Below are 19,675 nucleotides of genomic sequence, written 5' to 3'. Positions count from 1 at the left end.
ACAAAGTTATAATTAGCAGAGTCCTGGGCAAAGCATGTGCAGTGCCCTGCATTCATCACCAACAGGCAGGTGCAACGCAGCTCATCCATGAGAAGGCAGGTGGGTCTGACTGCATGCTACGACCCAGCTTGGGAGGAAAGGCAGGGGTGTAAAAACAATGTGAAGAACAGCAGAAAGGCCTGTTAGTTCATAAATAACAATAGAATAAATCTGAAGACTTGTACCTGCAGGGCCAGGTGGTCCAGGGTTACCGGGTAGTCCAATTCCAGGCTCACCTCTTTCCCCTTTCTGTCCTCTATAACCTATACAGAATAAAGATAAAAAAAAGAGCACTCTCTTATTATAAACAGTGATCTTCTGTATATTCTGTTGACAGGAAATTACCAAGACAAATGTAATTGGGAAAACACATGCTCTCTTCTTTTTCAGAGACTGGTATTTTTTTCTAAGGCAGTTTTTAAGTTCCTTTGGGAAAATATTAGCATTTCTAGTACTAAATGTTGCATCCTCTGCCAAGGGACTCTTGCTTTGTTCACTAGTTGGACTTTCCTCAAGCTTTTAAGTTACCTTTCTGAAGTTCCTCTAATAAAGAGCCAAATGCATATTCTGCTCTGGTGTTCCCTGTTCAGTGAAGTGATGTAAGGCACCAATCCACAGTACAGCTGCAGTCTGAGCAGCCCTTCCCTTGTAGCCCACAAATTCAGCAAGATTTCACCCTCTCTGTTCTACATAAATCCTTACATTTGCACTCCTTAGCCTGCAAACTGGCAGTTTTACACTTAGACATTCCCCTCTATGCAAGAGGAGACCAACTTCCCTGCCAGTGTTACCCAGCAGCCCTCGTGTGGAATACGCATCTTTAGAGCTTGCAGACAGGGTTCCAGGCCTCCTTTGACCCAAGCAGCTTTACATTGTTAACAATATGTGATTACTAATTACACTTGGAATAATGTAGTCAATTTTCTTCACAGGCCATAGCTTTGTATTTATCTAAATAGCTTCTACATTCTCAGGTGGTGCAACTCATGCCCAATGTCTGTTTCTTTGTCCTTTACGTGTTTTTAAAGCATTTTATTAGTTGGGAAACACTGTGGCTGCTTTAGAGCAGAGGACTTGTGGCTACTGGTAAAACATTTTCCTTAATATTTCAAGTCAAGAATCCATCTAAAAATGTACCATTTCTGTTCAGATCATGTAAGTTATGCAGGACAGAGGATGAAGAAATTTTTAAAATAACAAGCGTGACACCTGCTGCAACCCCCTACTTTACAAGGGATTACAAGGAAACCACCTTCCTTCCAAGGAAACCTTCTTCCTCCCACCTTAGATGTGTAAGGTGATAAGTATTGAAGATTAATTTGTCAGTTTCTGCTTATATTTGGAATTAAATTTGTCCTGCTTCAGGGACCAGTATATTTCTAGCATCACCTAAGCCATACAATTAACTTTGTCTGGTGAAGAACTGTAACTTAGTTTTAATTAACAGAGAAGAGTCACGGCTGACCAGCCAACATAGTGGTGTCAATCCACCTGATGTCTCATGGAGATTAACAGGCACTGGCAAATGGATGGCAAAGGGTGGCTTGTCAGTATGCTGTGGTCTATGGCAACACTGGTACCATACAGGATATTCCAAAAGCAAACTATTGTGGGTGCTGTGGGTACCAATTCAGGGTTGTTACAACAGACACAATGCAGAAGAAATGGTACACAGACTATTCAAGCTTTCTGTTGCACACAAGCATATTATACATTTTGGTAGTGTCTATTATCTATTGCAATCATTCTAGGTTTCAAAACAGATCATCAGTCATCTTACTCTTCTCTCAGCACTGCAATAAGGAAATTACAGTGAGTAAAACATTAGAAAATGCATGCAGAGTGACATACGTAACATAGCTAAAGGAAATCAACTGTTTAAAAGCTCACAGAAAACCAAAAAATATTAATCATGCAGTCTGGTCACTGAGTTGTGTTATGCAGAGTTGTACAAGGCATATATGCACACAAGATATAAAGACTCAAAAAAAGGAACATGCAGATGTTTGGACTTCAATCTTGGTTTTGCTCTTCAATGACCATGGTATTATTTATATCTACATCAAGTTGGTTTGCTCTGAAACATCTTGTGCAACACATAGTATTGCTAATGTTTGAAAAGCTCAATCATACAATCACAGGATCCATTATGTGTCTTATTTATTATATATTTCTCTATGTATTTTAATTTATAATTCATAGTTACACTGCATTTCCCATTACAAACCCAGTTAACTATAATTTTACAAAGCAGTGTTGCCACTAATCATTTGTTTTCACATTTCTTTAGTCATAGATAAGAAGGAGAAATCACAGGTACCATACAACACATAATCTCCATGTTAACCATTACTGTAGGTCTCTGACATCATAACTGAAAGGCACTAAGATAGACTGAATGATTCTGTAAACATCACTGGAATTCAAGACAATAAGGAAAAGAACAAAAAACCACAACAGGACAAAAAGCAGCCTGTCAATGCAAATATATGATCCAGGGTAGTGTAAACCATTACTGGCTGCATTCAAATACACATGCAAAGGTGCAGTTTGTACACAGTGGCAGGTAAGTTCTGCTGACACTGAAGTTAAATACAAAAATTCCCAGATATCTTTTCTGACAATAAGGCTTTATTTAATAGGATGCAAGTAAACAGACCTATATGTAAACAATCTGAACAATGCAATGTGTAATTTTGGCAGAGAGATCTTTGATTTTTAATGAGGTATATTTTGCTCAGAAGCAGTGCCATGATTACACTTCTAGAGGATAATATCACCTTCTTTGTGAGCTTAAAGTGACGAAGTCATACACAGTCAAAGGAAAGTATTACCATACACAAAAATCAGATTGTTATTTATTGTTTTTAATGTAAAGGTAATGTAAAGGTACATGTAAGATGCTATCTACTTTTACTGGTGAAATTACAATTTCAGTAAGAGGCACCTGCTTAACACAAAACCCAATTGTTTTAGCAAAGCCTTTCATCTGGGTTCCAGAGGTTTTGTTGTGATTTCTGCAACCAAGAATTTCTGGTACTATAAACATGTCCCCAAGGTGGGAAGTATGGTAAACACTTGGTAGCAGTACATAGCAGGTGTGTGTTCAAACAGATAAGTTTCTGCTCCCAGATGAGTAGTGAGAGCTGAAATACAGCCCTTGGCTTGGTGCTCCCCACAAACACCACCGTCAGAAGTGTCCCTATGGCAACGCCCTCAGCTCTAGATGGAACTGACTATGAACTTGGAGGTAAAGGGTATTTAAACTACTCCAGAAGGTATTCCACCTATATCATGGAGATGCTGTTCCATCAGCATGGACAATGCAGCACTTGAAACTACCGTGTCAAATATATCTAGAGAAATTTGAGGTTCTTTAATACAAATACAAGGCAAACATTATCACATCAGGGAACAATGAGACCAAAGTACCCACTGTGTTTTACTGTGCAAATACTCTGTGTCCTTAAAAAGAAGACTGCAAAGCAGCAGAGAGGGTGCTAAGAGCAAGTCCTCTCATCCAGCCTTCACTACATATTCTAAATTCCTTCTGTGTATTACAACCTCTCAGCTGAGAGGGAGTAGCTGGGTCTCAAATGAAGATAAAACAGGTTAACTTCAACCTCCACAGCAGAGAACATTTTATAAGAGGTAACTGTTGAAACCAGTGCAGCTGTTTCAGAACAGTGACTTTGGAGAACATCTGCTACAATGGGTTCCTGGTGACAGCCCAGGTCTCTACCTGCTTTGACCATGCAAATTAATTATTATAAGAAACATACATTTTACAACAGAGATTGCCAATAAAGATAAGCTTTTGCTATTCATCACACCACATTTTTATTTTCTGAACTCTGATGTTTGATTCCTTAAGACTACCATGACTTACGAGGACCTATAAAAAACTCATTTCCTTAATTTGATAGAAAGAGTGAATTTTAACTAAGATGAAATATTCTCTCTAGTGAGGAAAAAAACCCCAATAGTCATAGTAGCATAAAGGATCTCTGGATTGCAAAATCATCCCAAGGTGCATTTCATCTAATGGACCAAAACTCTCTGTTACAGTTTTAAAAATTCAATTAGGTAAGTGGAGTTAATGGAGTTAGATCCTCTAATACATAACAAGCTGTCTGGCTCTTTGCAAACAGATGACAAATTAGAAAGTCTTGAAGTAAAGTCTTGAAATAAACTTTCTAATTCTCTGTGAGAAATTAACATACTTTAAAACTCATACAGAGTAAAGTTCCTCTGTGCCCCCTTAAGCAGATGCTGTACATTTCACCGGTGACACTGCCTCAGAGTATCAGCTTGCTGATGCATATGCCACAGGATAAAGAATCCCAATCACTATGTGAATACCAATTATGTGTTTTGTAATTGAAGTTGCAATTCTCTATTATATTTTGCTTGCAGGCCATATTTTTACTGAGACCATTCTATAAATTGTTTGTACCTGAACCACAGGGGAGTATCTGAGGAACACTATGAACAGTCTTGCTGAAGGCCAGCAGGTAAAAATTCTGGGCTTCCTTAGAAGAGGATGACTCTATGCACAAGAGTCTAGCTATTATTTCAGTAAACATTTTGAAAACTATGCCTAAATTTCCAAAACTTAGTATCTATGTTTTCTGCTTCTGGGACTAACCCCCTACCTATTGGTTTGCTCTGCAGAAGGAGGCTCTGATGGAATCCAGCCAAGTCATTAAAGACCAGTTCCCTGGGGAACTGGCACGACACTCAAGGTGTATGGAGGGACCCCTATGAATCCACAAGGAAAGTCAAATATCTCCTCTGACACACAGCATCCAACACACCTGTCTTTTCTGCTGGCTGTCTGTAGTAGGCTCTCTGCCCAGCATCACAAACAGGGGAGGTCCTGAGAATTGCTTGCCAAGAAGCATCTACTACTTCTCCCAGTCTGTCTGGGACAAGCAACCCACTCTGTCAGCCCAGACATGTATTACTGCACACAGCAAATCCCTGGAGTTGGCAGTCTGAGCTGCACCAAAGTGAGAAATATAATAAGGAGTATCCTTCAGTCAATATGAAAGGTGTATTGGGACTTGTACACACATCATGCTACCTTGATGGTCTCAGCCCCATATGCACATAATGTGCTTCTTCAAGAAATCTTGTTTGATATGTATTTTATGTCTGAAAACAAGCTGGAATATAGAAGGATGCTTTTCAATCTGCTTAGAGAATTTCTTTTTACTCTTGTCACAAAACAGTAACATGCACAGGCACAACTGAGTAAGGCATGAAGGGTATTTGTAAGTGCCCTTCTCTCACAGGAGACTATGTCTTATTCAGACTATAAGAAAGATTTCTTTCCTTGGAAGTTTAATTTCATATATTTTTTGATGTATCAGAGAATTAAATGCTTCTCACTTAGCTTACCTTTTACTAATCAGAAAAGAATATTGAGCATATTCGTAAAACAAATGAAAATCCTCTGTACATGGGGCACTACTTTTCCTTGAAGTATAAGGCATAAGAAAGCAGCTTTCCCTTCCCCCCTCCCCTCCAAGCATACTTAACTTTTACTCTTAATGCTGACTAGCTGGAAATGAAATCTAGTACAACATTTCACTTCCCAGAAGCACCTGAGACTATCTACCACATACATCACCATTGACCAATCTGGCACTGACATTGAAGTTGACTATTTGCGGTGATCTGAATATTTAGGTAATGATGAAGTCAGTGTTGCAAGATTCTAAGCCTTTTATTGTTTTCCTTGATACTTTATTCTTGTTCTTCTCATCCTGAGCTCATCACATTTTTCAAGCTTCTCTCAGGGGTTTGCGCTTATCAGTGTTAGTAAGTCTTTGTTCTTCTGATAGCTTTAGGATCCATACATCTTCAGCCTTGCTCTCATGCTCTTCATTCCAGTCTGACTTGGTCTGACTTCAGAGCAGACCAAACTAACAAAAGATAATAAAGAACTACCTACAGATAAACTGCAAATTACATATTACACACCCATAAAATACTATTCATTGATAAATTCTTTTTTTCCTTTTAGCCTGTTCTCTACTTCCTTTCAATCTCTGAGAGGCTGACTCTACAACAGAGCACAATGGCAATGAGCTCAGATCCCTTGAAGCTAATTTTGCAGTAAAAGACAGTTCAGTGAAGCAAAGACCTATGTTGTGCTAATGCATTGCAATGCACAAATTTCCCTTTGGAATACAGCAAAAGCTGATTACTCTGAACTTTTTTGTGAAAATAGGTATCTTCATGGTAAGAAGAATTCATGTGGTAATATTTCAATGCTTCCTCAAGAGTATTTGCCTTCAGTTTTATCTCCCCTGTGTTGTCTTAGGATCAAAGCTGAGAGTACTCAGACAAGGAGATCAAATTTTCTTTCTTAAATAAGAACATCTCTCATTATGATCAAGGATCTAAACAGTTGGAGTGCTGGCATAATTTTTCTTCTTTATTAAGGTATTTTGGAGAAAAAAAAACTGCTGCAGTAGTTCTGTCAGCTTTAGATATCTGTCAATAATTAACTTTATCACTTATTAGAATAAAATGCACTGATTAGGAGTTTTTAATCAGTAAAATCCACACATTTACTTTGGGTTAATATTTAGATCTAGTCTGGAAAAATATAAGTACATAAGTTTAAAAGTTAATTATTAGGAAGCTAGGTTGGTAATCTTGGCTTATTTAATAATAATTAGCAAGTGTATAAGGATTTCAAGATAGAGACATTTTTTGGAATTCCTACCTTGGATTCCACGTTCTCCTGGTGGCCCCGGCAAACCATCCTTTCCTGGTGGCCCTGGTGACCCATCTTTTCCCGGTGGCCCAGGTTTGCCATGGGCTTGGGAAGCAAGCATTGCAGCAGGCAGCTTCAGCTGGGATACAAACTGAGCCATCCTTTCTTCATTCATAAAAGACACAAGAAAAAGTGGGTAAGAAATCTGCTAGGAAAATGTCAGAAAATAAATAAATTCCAAAGTCCCAGGTAAAGTTTCTCAAAGTAAGGTGTTCAATCCTTCTTAACGTCACGGTATTAAAATGCTCCAACATGCACTGAGACCTTCAGTTCCACTCAGACTCATATCTGAATCTTTACCCTTTGAAATCATTAGAATGAATTCGTATTAAAGTTTCTATTACTACTCTCTATTACTAATGTATTCCAATATTTCAAATGACTTCTGATTCCTGTTCAGAGAAGGACTTAAAATACATAAACACAGAATAATTCTTACTTAATACACATATGAAAGGCTACCTTATATGTTTGTAACTCATATTAAGTTGCAAAGCAGAGATTAAATACTGAGAATCATTCTTGGAATATACTGAAACCGTGAAAACAGTTGTGACAAAACCTGAAAGTTCTCAGCAAAGATTATTAATTGAAGATATTTCATTATGAACTGTTCATGTTGGCAGAAGAAGTTGCACTTGGTAACATTGTAGTGTTCCTTAGTGGTAGACAAAATGACCCTGCCTCAATTTATACCAGATTAAAACCACAAGCATTACATGATTTCCCAGGTATTTACTGTGGTGGAGTTTTAAGAAAAAAATTAGAATAGAGAATAGAGTGGGCATCAAACAAAAAAGAAGCAAGGTGATAGAAAGTAGGAAAAGTGAAACAACACCAAAATGGAAGATCTGTGGGAACACCAGTGAGGTATAGAAAATGGAATAGTTATAAAGACAGAACTCCATTATTGTCTGTAGGCAGGGCACCTTCTAGTATTTTCTTTCTATTAACAGATTAAATACTTGTTACCATTCTATTTGAATGGGAGAAGGAGGTGACTTCAGCCAACCAGCTGCTCTTGAAATACGCACTAGGTTGAAGTTCTGAGGGGCTGCACTCTGGGGAGGGTGAAAATACCCAAACTGATAGCCTTGTTACAAGGTGAAAAACAATCTGAACAGGTCAAAAAGTCTCAAGTTTTACGTTATTTCTTTTATCCCTAAAAGATAAAAGGGGTTTTACCCAAAAATATTAATGAAAAATGAGAAAAGCATAGTGAAGATACAACAAATGAATTTTACAATGTAAGAGAAGCCACTGTTAAAGGGTGTTCAAGCAGAATCTTGTTTCAGACACCTACCTGAGTCACAGCTTTTCAACCATGACTAAGGAAACACCAGGGAAGAAAAATAGTTCCTTTTCAGATTTAGGACTAATCTAAGGAATCTTATATAATACAAAGGCCTTGGTTGAAATCTGGTACTTGCCTAAAACTGTGCCAGAATTTGTTGGTCTTGCAAGAAATTTGTAGAACTCAGCAGGGATATTTGCTTAGCAAACCGAACAGCAGTTCAGATCTACATGACTGAAAGCTATTGAGCTTTTATCTCATTTAAATAGTCAGTCATTAAGAGAGCAAAATAATTAGATATTTCCATTGTCTCTTTAGTAATTCTTCAATGTCTTAATGATATGTTGGAAATACATGTGTATCTGCAATAATATATGACATATTTGTATCTACAATGATACATACCTTTGCTTGCTACTAGGATTTGGAGCAGACTATCTTTTAAAGCTAATCTTTTACATAAAAAATTACTCTGGTTAATGGATACTATAGCTTCTAATTGTTAGAACAGTTCTGTAGAATTGTCAAACAGCTACAGCAACAAGGCGGCTACTAAATGTAGTGTAAGTTAGATGTCATGAAAAGAAATTCAGAGCAGAGTTTAAGATTTATATTAAGTTGTATAATACTTCATTTTCTTACCTTCGAAAACCTTAAGAACCTCTTGTCTGATATATTTTTTAATTTCTTCAAGTGAAAGTGAATCAACCTGATGAGGAAAAAGAAAGGTCATATGTATCAGGAGCAGAGTACACTTTATGATGCTACAAAATAAAAAAAGTGCTGAAATTAGCACTAAAAATATAAACTTTTCACCAACAAATAAGTGTTTTAATATTATTTGTGTTATTTACTTAATTGCAAAGGCCACTTTATTGAAAACACACTATATATTATAAAGACAGTAATGCCACGACGTGGAAGAGGCACATCCAGCTGTCAAGACAACCAGCAAGTTATGTGCATGAAAATTAACTCACACGAGACACTAAGGATGTCCAGAGTTTTAGAGTTTTACTTTATATCACTGAGGTTAAAAAACCCCCATAACCTCAATGTGTGCCTGTGTGCACATGGAGACAAACCAAGATATCGCCAACTGACCAGCAGCATTTCACTGGTTTTTAAATGCTGATTTCCCATTAACTGAAAGTAAATTTTGTCTGCCTCCTTTTCTTTCTCAGTTGCAAAGACTTACACTCTACGTCTTAAGCTTACAGAAAATGTAAAAATTAACTGTATTGAGTAGCCATTTTGATACGCAGGAATTAAAACACCCAATAATTAAAGTTTATTCATAGCAGACATTTAAAAATAATTATTAAAACTAACAGCCTAACCATCTGGATATATTTTTTTCCACTCCTTAACTGAAGGCTGAAAATATCTGAGAGAAAGCCTCAGTTTTTCTAAGACTGTGGTATTGCCTGGCTGAATTTCTGCTGGTCAGCACATGCCACCTTCACATTGCATGAATTCACAAGCAACCAAAGTAAACGTGTATTTACTTACTGAAAACCCTGGGGGTCCTGGAGAACCTGGGGGACCTTGATGACCTGGTGATCCTGGATAGCCTCTGTCTCCTGGTGGGCCAACAGGACCCACATCCCCCTTTTGTCCTGATGGGCCAGGTTTCCCCCGTTCACCCTGTGGACCTCTGTCCCCTGGAATACCCTGATCTCCCTGTGTAAAATAAAAGCAGAAAGAAAACCATTGCACATAGTGGAACAAACCTGGAAAAGTCAGCCAAGAATGCTAAAGAGAAAATTCTTGCCTGTTCAGAAATATATTGAGTCATGAAGGGAAGCCGATATTACAGGCTAAACCTTGTCTCTGAAAACAAGTTTTGTTTTCTTATGCTTTTGATGGTGAAGTCAATGACAGAAAAAATATCTTTACTCTTTAACCCACTTTTCAAGGGTAGAACCTGGGTACAGAAAGTTTTGAGCCCTTATATAAGGATTGAGAAATGTCAATTATAGCATAAGTAAAATTTAGGTGTTCAAATTCACACAGGCATAAAGCATCAGGATTTCTGTAGCTATCCCTAGAAGACTAATGTTTTATGTTTTCATTTACACAAAATTTTAGTTAATCAAAGAAACAACTAGCACAAAAATTACTTTTAGAACCTAAAGGGTGTCTACAAGGAAGATGGAGAGGAACTTTTTACAAGGGCTTGCAGTGACAGGACAAGTGTTCTGGCTTTAAACTGAAAGAGAGGAAGTTTAGATGAGATATTAGGAAGAAAGTATTTACTGTGAGGGTGGTGAGGTACTGGAACAGGTGGCCCATAGGAGTTGTGGATGCTCCATCCCTGGAAGTGTTCAAGGCCAGGCTGGCTGGGGCTTGGAGCAACCTGGTCTTGTGAAAGATGCCCCTGCCCATGGCAAGGGGATTGGAACTACATGATATTTAAGGTCCCTTCCAATCCAGGCCATTCTGTGATTCTATGACACTTTTTCTGAGGTTTATAACCCTGCAGAGGAGGTATAGATAGCTCTTGTACTAGAGATAAGGAAAAAGGCAGGTTTCTCTAGGACCATCAGCCCCTCAATTATCCTAAGAGTTTATTACTTGGATACTGTTTACAATAAAGTTTCTTCGTTCTTCCCTGAGATGGAGTCTGTATTTTATTGACTGGAACAAGCCACTAGTATTTTATCTGTTGAAATGACTTGAAAACTGTATTTCTGATTGGTATAAACCACCTATTTTAAACTAGTTTGTCACTCAGTTTATAAAGCAGTAGTAACAGCAGTGTTTAGTCACTTACAAGACATATTATTATTTCAGCCCAGGTGGCTTATTCCTTCTTAAAATGGATTCTATGAGAACATACTTATAATAGACATGAAAACCTCAAGAGCCTTATTCTCTCATTCTGATTTTGAGGCTTCTCTTTTCTGTAACTGCATCAGCTGGTCTCAAACTGAAGGAGTATACTGTACAGCACTATTAATAATGGCTGCCAGAAAACCTTGACTTTATTATCTGTAATCATTGCAAATTTTGTCACAGATGCAGGTCTGTGTCATTAAAGGCAAAAATAGAACATTGAAAATTGTAATATGGTTAAAACCTCATGTCTCCTCAGCAACATAAAGCAGCATTTCCTTTTCCAGATTATACAAGGCAATGTTTTTCTGATTCATCAAATAAATGTGGTATTCATTGGATTAGGACATCAGGGCTTTAGCAATGTTGTAACAAGAGCACCTCATGTATAGATGTGTGTATGTGTATATACATATATGTGTGCATATATATGTGTGTATATATATATATGTGTGCATATATATATATCTGTATATATGTAAAACAACTCATCTCTCACCTCCTGTAATCACCCATGTTCACCATGATCTTGTTACCATTAACAGATCTGTCTATAGAGTTTGGGAAGCAGTAAGGTATGGCACTGGCATTTCTGCTGCCTGAGTGTGACAAGCTTGTTTTACATAAAATATGATTTGAGTTTGTGACATACAAAGATTCCAAGGATGACAATAGCACAAGTTTATAGCTTTTGCAATCTGACAGCAACACAAGATTAGCTACTTTACAATTTTCAACCTAATGAACAATTTAGACTGTCCAGGCCAACTGTGTTAGAAAGTCTATAAAATGTGTTTTTCCTCTAAATGCAGAAGACAATTCAACTCGAATTCCTTGAAAGGGTGTGCAGGACTAAATGTTCTAGGTGTCTAAGAGACTGCTTGAAGTTCAAAGATAATTAATTTCTTGGTTTTGCCCATAAAATATGTGCTGATGAGGTTCTTAGATGCTCAGTAAAAAAAAGAGAAAAAGTTATCATAATAGGGGACTTACACGTTCTCCTTTGGGTCCTCTGTCTCCTGGTCTCCCCACAGCACCCTGAAAAATGTTTTTTGAAAAAAGATAAACCTATCAGTCAAAGGCTTTGTTGTATATTCCTTTATTAGCAGAACTGAAAACAACTGCCTAGGATTAACAGCTATGGTATCTGTGAAGAATAAACCACAGAAAAGCATGTTTTCCTACCGGAGGACCTGGCAATCCATCTTTTCCATTGATTCCCTAGGAAAAAAAAGACAACACACAAAAAGATTTTAAGAAATAGACTTAAGTATTTTAAAAATATAAGAAGTAAAATTCAACATTTGGTGCCATAACAGTAAACATTCTGAAACTGCAGAGGCAGGAGTTTCTGTGATTATGATATAGAAATACAAAAAACCATTAAGATGTGCATTAATGTTTATGAGCATAAAACTTTAAATGACAAGATTTATGGAAATTTTGCAAATGTGGAATATGGACCTGTACGTGCACTTTTTCAGTCCCAGGTAGTCATTATATAAGCACAGAAGAGATTTCTCTTTTTCTAGATATTAGCCCTTTTTCTAGAGATTAGCCCTGCAGAGATTATGCCTTACTATTAAGTGGCCAGACCTTGTCTTTGGTCCTTAGGATTCGTAGCACGGCATAGTTATGATCTCCTGTGCCAAACCTTTTTCCTTCCTGAGGGTGGACTCATTCATACTCCCTACTGGAAACCGTTCCAGGTCCATGTTATCCTCCAAACTGGAATGTAGCATTATCTGAGTCCTAGGTGGTATGGGCCAAAATAATGTCAGAGAGTATATTAACAATTGCACAATGCCAGATAATTGCAAGATAAATGCTCTGGCACTGTTTAATTTCGTGGGATGTATGTAGACCCTGCACATGTACCAAACTCACTGCTGTTTCACTGAGTGAGAAAGAAGGACTTGCATGAACAGAGAGACATCAGAAATAATTCTTTCCCTCTTATTCTGCAAAGTGTGTTTTGGTACAGATCAGGCACCTTGGTCTAATTTGCTGCTGAAGCTGCAGCAATTGTCTCTTCTTTCAAGGCAGAAGTGTAATGTGGAGATGTGCTGACAAGCTGCAATGGTCTGTTTCTCATGCTCATCCAAAAACACCAAGCTTCTGGGGAGGTAATGAGTTATGTGCTATCCTAGCTCAAACCCAAAGGAATAATAAAACAGGCTGTTTTAAACCATCTTGGACAGTGCTGACTACACTGCTGTCACACTTTTATTAAATAAAGAGGTCAGATTAGACATATCCCAAGTGAACAGTAAATGCCTCAGCTGCTGTGTTGCATCACCTGTATATTGAAGAGTCACAAAGTTTATTCAGAGTCATGAAGCACGTGCTTCTCTATCTAAACTGAAACTGAGAAGCTATTCTGCCACCCCATCCTTTATAGTCTATGTTGGGTTTCTCGGTTCATATTCCCCCCGGGGCAAAACACAAGAGGAACCTTTATGTCAACAAGTGCCAAATGACCTTCATAAGACCTTTAAAGGCAACATCTCAGTAAAATTAACTATTAAAACACCATGGTACCAGGAATTCTGCAGCTCAATGTGTTCTTCAGATATTATATCTAGCCTAACACAACGCAAGATAAAATGTCATTTCTTTTGTAACTTCTGATAAATTAAGACATATTCTTTTGTATATATTCAGTATAAAACTGCTTACTGGTCTTCCTTGTGGCCCTTCTGGACCAGGGAAACCTATATCTCCTATAGGTCCTCTTTCACCCTAAGAAAGAAAAAAATATGCATATAAGTCTGTCAGTAAAATCTTGCATTAGTGTTTGAAATACTTGTGTATTACCATAAGAGTCCAGAGCTGAAATCTGTACTTACAGGTTCCCCTGGCATCCCTGGGGACCCAGGAGATCCTGGCTTTCCCTGGAAACAGAGAATAGTAGAGATTCAAATTACTAGCAATCAAAATAAAATTTTTCTCTATGTCAAAAATAAGACAAAATGTATATATGAATGAAATATTAATGTTATTGTTCATTATTACTTAAAGTTTATATTCCCAGATGGGAAAAAGAGTCCCCTGTTCAATCTAGGGAATAATGACAGGTAAGAAAGACAAATTCTTTTCCAGTAAGATATGTGAATATGTTTCACATTCCTCCTAGACTACGGAAAAAGTTATTTCTTATATGCCTACTAATTTGTTAATTAAAACTGCTTAACATAAAATGTAAAAGGAAACAATTTATTTCAGGAGGAAGTAACTTCTTTCAGTGGATTTTATTAGAATTAAATACAATCAACAGAACACGACTCCATCAGTGATAAAGGGACCTCATTAAATATTTCATATCCAACTTGAATAGAGAACATCCAATGACAGTTGGAACACATCCAGTGGGAAATACACAGGGAATGAACAATTGTGATAATCCCAACCAACTACTGAGATATTATTCACGAGGTGAAATATATATCAGAGCAACAACTTTGAAAGTCTTACATCTGCTATAAAACTCTCTTTTCCTCTTAAATGTGCAATTTGCTTTAGGAGAACCTAATGAAGTTAAGCTATTTTAGATAATGTTCTCTCTTGGAACTCACAGTAAATAGACTAAATCAGTGGCTAATGGAAATGGGAGTGCATAGACACAAACTTCTCTTTATTTCATGAAACATATTTATAATCTAAACAGCTCCTCAATGGATTGGTAGCTGCCCAAATTTAATAATAAATCTATTTGCATATAAATAACTCCACATTGCCTCCTGAAATATGGATAAACTTTTTTATTAAACTATGAATGCAATATAATGTATTCATTTTCTTTAGGAACACAAATGAATAATTATAATTTCAATTTATCATTAGCTGCATTTATTTTCACCTACAACAAAGTTTCTGGATGACTTTCAGAAACCTCTCTGAATACCACAGGAAATAGCTGACAAAGCATTCCCCTAAAGCAAATGTTTGATTGACTTGATATGCAGATCCTTGTGGATTGCAATAACTAACGTTCATAATTTTTCTTTGTGATAGAAAGATGCTCAGAAATTTGTGCATGCCTGGGAACACAGAGAACTCCTTTATCTATATTAAATAGAGGCAATGAGAAGAATTTTATATGCTTTCTTAACTAAGCATATGCAGCTTCAAATTCCAGCTTTATCATATATTCACACCACTCCCTCCTGTCATTTTAATAATAGGAACCCTTGGTGCTAATAAAACTTTAATTTCCTTAGGGAAAACACAGTCTTCCTACCTGCCTATAAAGTACAAGGTGAGCACTGGTGTTCACAATAACAGATTACAGTTCAGCACCTTGCTTGACCTATTTTTTCAGCTTCTAAAAACCTGAGTTTTCTTTAATGACTGTACATACCGGTGCCCCTGCTACTCCTGGTGGGCCAGCTGGTCCACGGTCACCCTGAAGGAAAGAGAAATCTATACTTAAATGGCAACAATCAAAACAGAAGTTTGTTTGTGAATTCCCATTAAAACCCGAGGAAGAATTACTGAGTGAACTGAAAATGAGGACAAGAGCCAGGCTCTAATAAATGCTAATATTTCTCTCTGCCACTGGCTCATTTTACAGACTTGAACAAGTAAGCAAAATCCTTTGTTTAGGTTCTCTTATGTTTCTATGCTATCCCTTTGATTCTGCTCGAGGCCTCCCTTGAAAAGGGGTGGAAAGTCCCTGACTTATCTGTAGTTCTCCAAATAATTATAACTTGGGGTCATGACAATGACCAGAGTTCACACAGGGTAATTGACTTTTATGTCAACATCTCCATATTTAACATGTACCTTTCAAAGAAGTTTTTTGCCTTCTGCAACCCACTCATCCCTTTACTATGAGCCAGCATCCTCAATCTGCTTGTGCCATGGCCCTTTCAGGGCAAAGGTTCCCCTTTTAACACACAGCCACCTGCATCTGTGCTTTGAGCTAGGACAATGGGGTTTGTTTTGCTGGAGATGATGAGTTATGGGCACAAATTCATCCTTCTTGAGGGGGCTATAACCCAAAGCAGCAAAGGTCAACAGTGGTAAAACTACACAGTGGTATTTGCTCTAACCCACTGCTGACATGTGTTGGTTTGCAACACTATGCTCTGCTAGTGCAACATTGGTTAAGATATAGGAAAAAAATCAGGCTCCTAGTGTCTATATTTGTCAGAAAAGTCCTGGCACTGTTAAAGCCATACTAACAGGCAAATATTTTTCTGAGATGAGTTTACATTAGCTGAACCTGATTTCCCAAAGCTCTGCCAGCATAGCTACAGCCATGTTCTGCTGTGCAGAAGAGCCCCAAGGAATGCTGAGATTTCTGCTTTCTGCTCTTTTAACTAATGCTGTTTTGTCTCAGTCTCATCATTTTGTTCAGGTGCACAATGATAATGTTGGTAACTAGAAACACTTCACTCCATTATGAAGTGTAGACAGATGACAAGTTAAATGTCCAGAGGAAGCAGCTTGCTTGCAGGCCACAGTTCAACCTCTCCTGCTCTGGAGGCTGAGAAGTCCTTCAGTGCATGTTTGCCCTGAGTGAGGGACACAACACGCACCTCTGGAACAAGTGAGCACTGAGCAGCTGCATCGGGACGGGCATGTTGTCTGAAGTACTGCACTGTCCCAGCGGTTATTCTGGACCCAAACCTTGTACTGGCTGTGCCAAGGAAGCTATAAATTCCTAACACTTCCCTTGCAAACTTTTTCCTTTTCTTTCCTTTCAGGGTTATTGTGGTCCTTTCAGCAATGTGGTTTGCAGCATGGCTGCACACAGTGCTGTGTCAGCACAGTGGAGGGAAGGGGCATTTTAACCAGAAGATACAAAGTTCTTAAACCAGTTCATGAAATTATCCTGAAATTACAGACAACTACAGTCTGTAGAAAACAACATACTGCTGTGCAGAGGTGCATAATAGTTCTGTATTAAAAACCAGCACAAGCTATACTGTTGGGACTGACAGGCTCTGAGATTCTGTTCATTTATTTGCCTCAGGAATGTGGCATTTTGACCAAATTTAGTTAAGGAAAAGATATCTTTACTTTGGGAAAGGGCCAAACCCTCACTTAGCTGGTTTATATAATCTGATCTATTGCTTATTCCTATTATTTAATTCCTGTCCCCCTGTCATCTCAGTTGGACCTGTAACATCTCCCTATGTTTGTTCTTTTTGAAATCAGACTACTCTTTATTTGCTTGTAAATTGTAGTCTTCCAGAGCAAGAATCATCTCATGTAATTTAAACATCTAGTATAGACACCTACCTTAGATCTTGTCACTCCCCACTCTCTGCACAAGTAGGAGTAACGCATAGTGATACTGAGAGAGAAACTTTAGTTTACATTGCTTTTTGGTGAAAAATAAGTTTCCGTAAACTATTTTTGTATGAAGTCATTGAATAATGTAATTCAAAAAGCTGAACAAATATTTCACTTACAAAAGAATTTACTCATATTTCTTCTTAAATTTCTGGGCAAAATCAAACTGGTTTTGCTGACGAAACATATTTACAGATTTTTTCATTTCTCTGATGTTTTGTACTTTGCCACATTTTGAAATGAATACCACAATACTGACATTTTTAGCATTTTATGACAAGCTAAATTCGTAATCAGCCTCCACAATTAACAAGCAAAAGGCTGACAACAAGACAGATGGACTGCAAGCATAAGACAGTGTTTGATAGAGAACAGCAACTAGTGACCACACACAGAAAAATGTTAACTATATTACTATCAAATACAGAAGTGTTCTACCAGGTTAAGAAAAAAAAGTATTACAAGAACTCCTACACACAATTTTCCATTTGCAGAAAATGAAATTTTATGTTGGATTTAGATTCATGGTAAAGCAGAACAGAAAGTATAGATAAATATGCAACGATTTTTCATGCAGAAACATTAACGCACAAAAAAAAAAAAATCAATTGTGGTTTCAGAAAACATTTAGTTCCAGGTAGTGGCCACTAAGAACAAGCCGTAAGTTCTTTTTAAGAGTCCTACCTTTTCCCCTGGGAGTCCTTCCAGTCCTGGCAATCCCATCTGTCCTGGATCTCCCTGTTTTGTTTTATTTTGTTGGTTTTTTTTTTAAATTAAAAAAGATTATATATATTAGAATTTCTGTATCTACTTGAGAAATGTTGAACAGAAAGCAACAGGGGATTAATTACCCTGAGATTAATAAAACAGCTAACCAGTTATTAGATGAACAACTTTTGATATGCCCTGTTTTACTGATCTGCAAATTAAATTTTTCCCAGAAGCACTGTGTGAATATTTGGATCACTGGTTTAATTTTGGTGAAGAATGTAATCCAGAAGACTCCACTCCAGTGCTCTTGCAAGCCAAGGTCACTTCTAAAGCACCCCCAGGCAGCAGAGCCCTGGGATTCAAGCACGCACTGTCAGGCAGAGAACCAACCTCCAAGCAACACTGCGCTCTGTTCCCTAAACAAAGGTTACTCTGCACCAAGGGATGCACAGACTGGGTCCTTGTGTAGGCCTTGAAGTTTTGAAAGAAAACCATAAGCATGCTCCACTGGAGAAATCAGCTTAACATATAGAGAAGGGAAGTGCTAGTAATTGTTTTTTGAAAGAAAATTAGTGATTGACCATGGAGAATTAAACTACAGCCAACAATTCGAGTATTTCAGCAATGATTAGTTAAATCAAAAGCCACAGCAAATTGCTGTCTGGATTTCCTGAAGTCTCTGTCAGATCCCACCTTCCACACCTAAGCTGTGCTTGGTAGTTGGTGTTTCCTGAGTGGGTGCTGCTACAGAAAGATGTATTCAGCTTCTGGGCATTATGGTGAAGCTGAAGAAGAGGCTTTTTTTGAAAACAGATTATTCAACTGTTTTAGGAAACTCTCTCACAACTTCACAGTTTTCTGTCACTGCTGAGGGGTTTTGGTTTGGGTTTCTTGCTGTCCTTGAGAAGCACAGTTTTCCCATTGGTACGTAGATCAAAATGTACTTTATCACGTAGCCGACTTTCCATTAATACTTGGCAAGGAATCAAACACATTCCTAAATCCTGTACGAGCTGGCTGAGTGGAGATTACGCACCTTCATGACAGACGAAGTCCAAGCCAGCTCTTAAAGGTGTCACCTTCCCATACCCACTTTGATCTTGGCTGGGACAATGTGAGCTAGCTGGACCTAATTCTGCTGCTATAGTATATGTTTAGGTACTGGGCCTGTACTGGTAGGAAAAAAGGTACACCTAAATGGTACTGGCATACTGCTTTCATGAGTAGAGTCATTTCTCATTAGTTTCACACTGATACTGAAGACAAAGACTCCAAGATATGACCCAAATCAGAAGACATGAACCTTTCAACAGGAGAGGGCACCCATCATCCTACAAATATTGTGGTCTGATGTGTTCAGAAAAGGCCAATCTCCAGTGACTTTTAAACAATCCATGTGTTCTTCTCTGACCCTGATTCTTTACTACCATGATTCCAGAGGCTGGCTGAACCACCTTTTTATTTGTTGTGCCCATGACTAACAATTTGAAGACAAGACAGCAGCTGAAGAGGTCTAGTGTCAGCTCCTTGGTGGTTGAATGAACTCCTGAATGGAACCCTGAAGTAATTTATTTCATTAGTAGAAGGCAGAGATGTTATTTGTGTTGCTGGAAAGGACATGATTTTGTTTCAAAAATGATCTCTCCAATATTTTTCAGTTTCCTGATCTTTATCAAGTAGATAATTCACCAGCAGATCAT

At 37.8% G+C, this 19,675-nt stretch overlaps 1 protein-coding gene across 5 annotated transcripts in view; it reads right to left on the bottom strand.

The window, feature by feature from the left end:
* The window catches only part of COL19A1 (collagen type XIX alpha 1 chain), a 180,628-nt gene that overhangs the window by 4,054 nt on the left and 156,899 nt on the right, over positions 1-19,675 (bottom strand). For 4 of the 5 annotated variants that reach the window (XM_071548523.1, XM_071548524.1, XM_071548525.1 and 1 more), the window contains 10 exons: positions 17,949-18,002; positions 15,322-15,366; positions 13,811-13,855; positions 13,641-13,703; positions 12,147-12,182; positions 11,955-11,999; positions 9,636-9,806; positions 8,766-8,832; positions 6,779-6,934; positions 225-302 (listed from right to left, as the gene is read on the bottom strand). In XM_071548523.1, the coding sequence (XP_071404624.1) occupies positions 225-302; positions 6,779-6,934; positions 8,766-8,832; positions 9,636-9,806; positions 11,955-11,999; positions 12,147-12,182; positions 13,641-13,703; positions 13,811-13,855; positions 15,322-15,366; positions 17,949-18,002 (760 nt within the window). Of the gene's footprint in view, positions 1-224; positions 303-5,602; positions 5,970-6,778; positions 6,935-8,765; positions 8,833-9,635; positions 9,807-11,954; positions 12,000-12,146; positions 12,183-13,640; positions 13,704-13,810; positions 13,856-15,321; positions 15,367-17,948; positions 18,003-19,675 lie in introns of those variants that run through there. The other variant, XM_071548526.1, reaches the window with a different exon arrangement.

This window comes from Pithys albifrons, chromosome 2 (assembly GCF_047495875.1).
Source record: "Pithys albifrons albifrons isolate INPA30051 chromosome 2, PitAlb_v1, whole genome shotgun sequence".
Lineage (NCBI taxonomy): Eukaryota > Metazoa > Chordata > Aves > Passeriformes > Thamnophilidae > Pithys > Pithys albifrons.
Note: the sequence above shows the minus strand (reverse complement) of the source record. Positions and strands in the feature narration are given on the sequence as shown.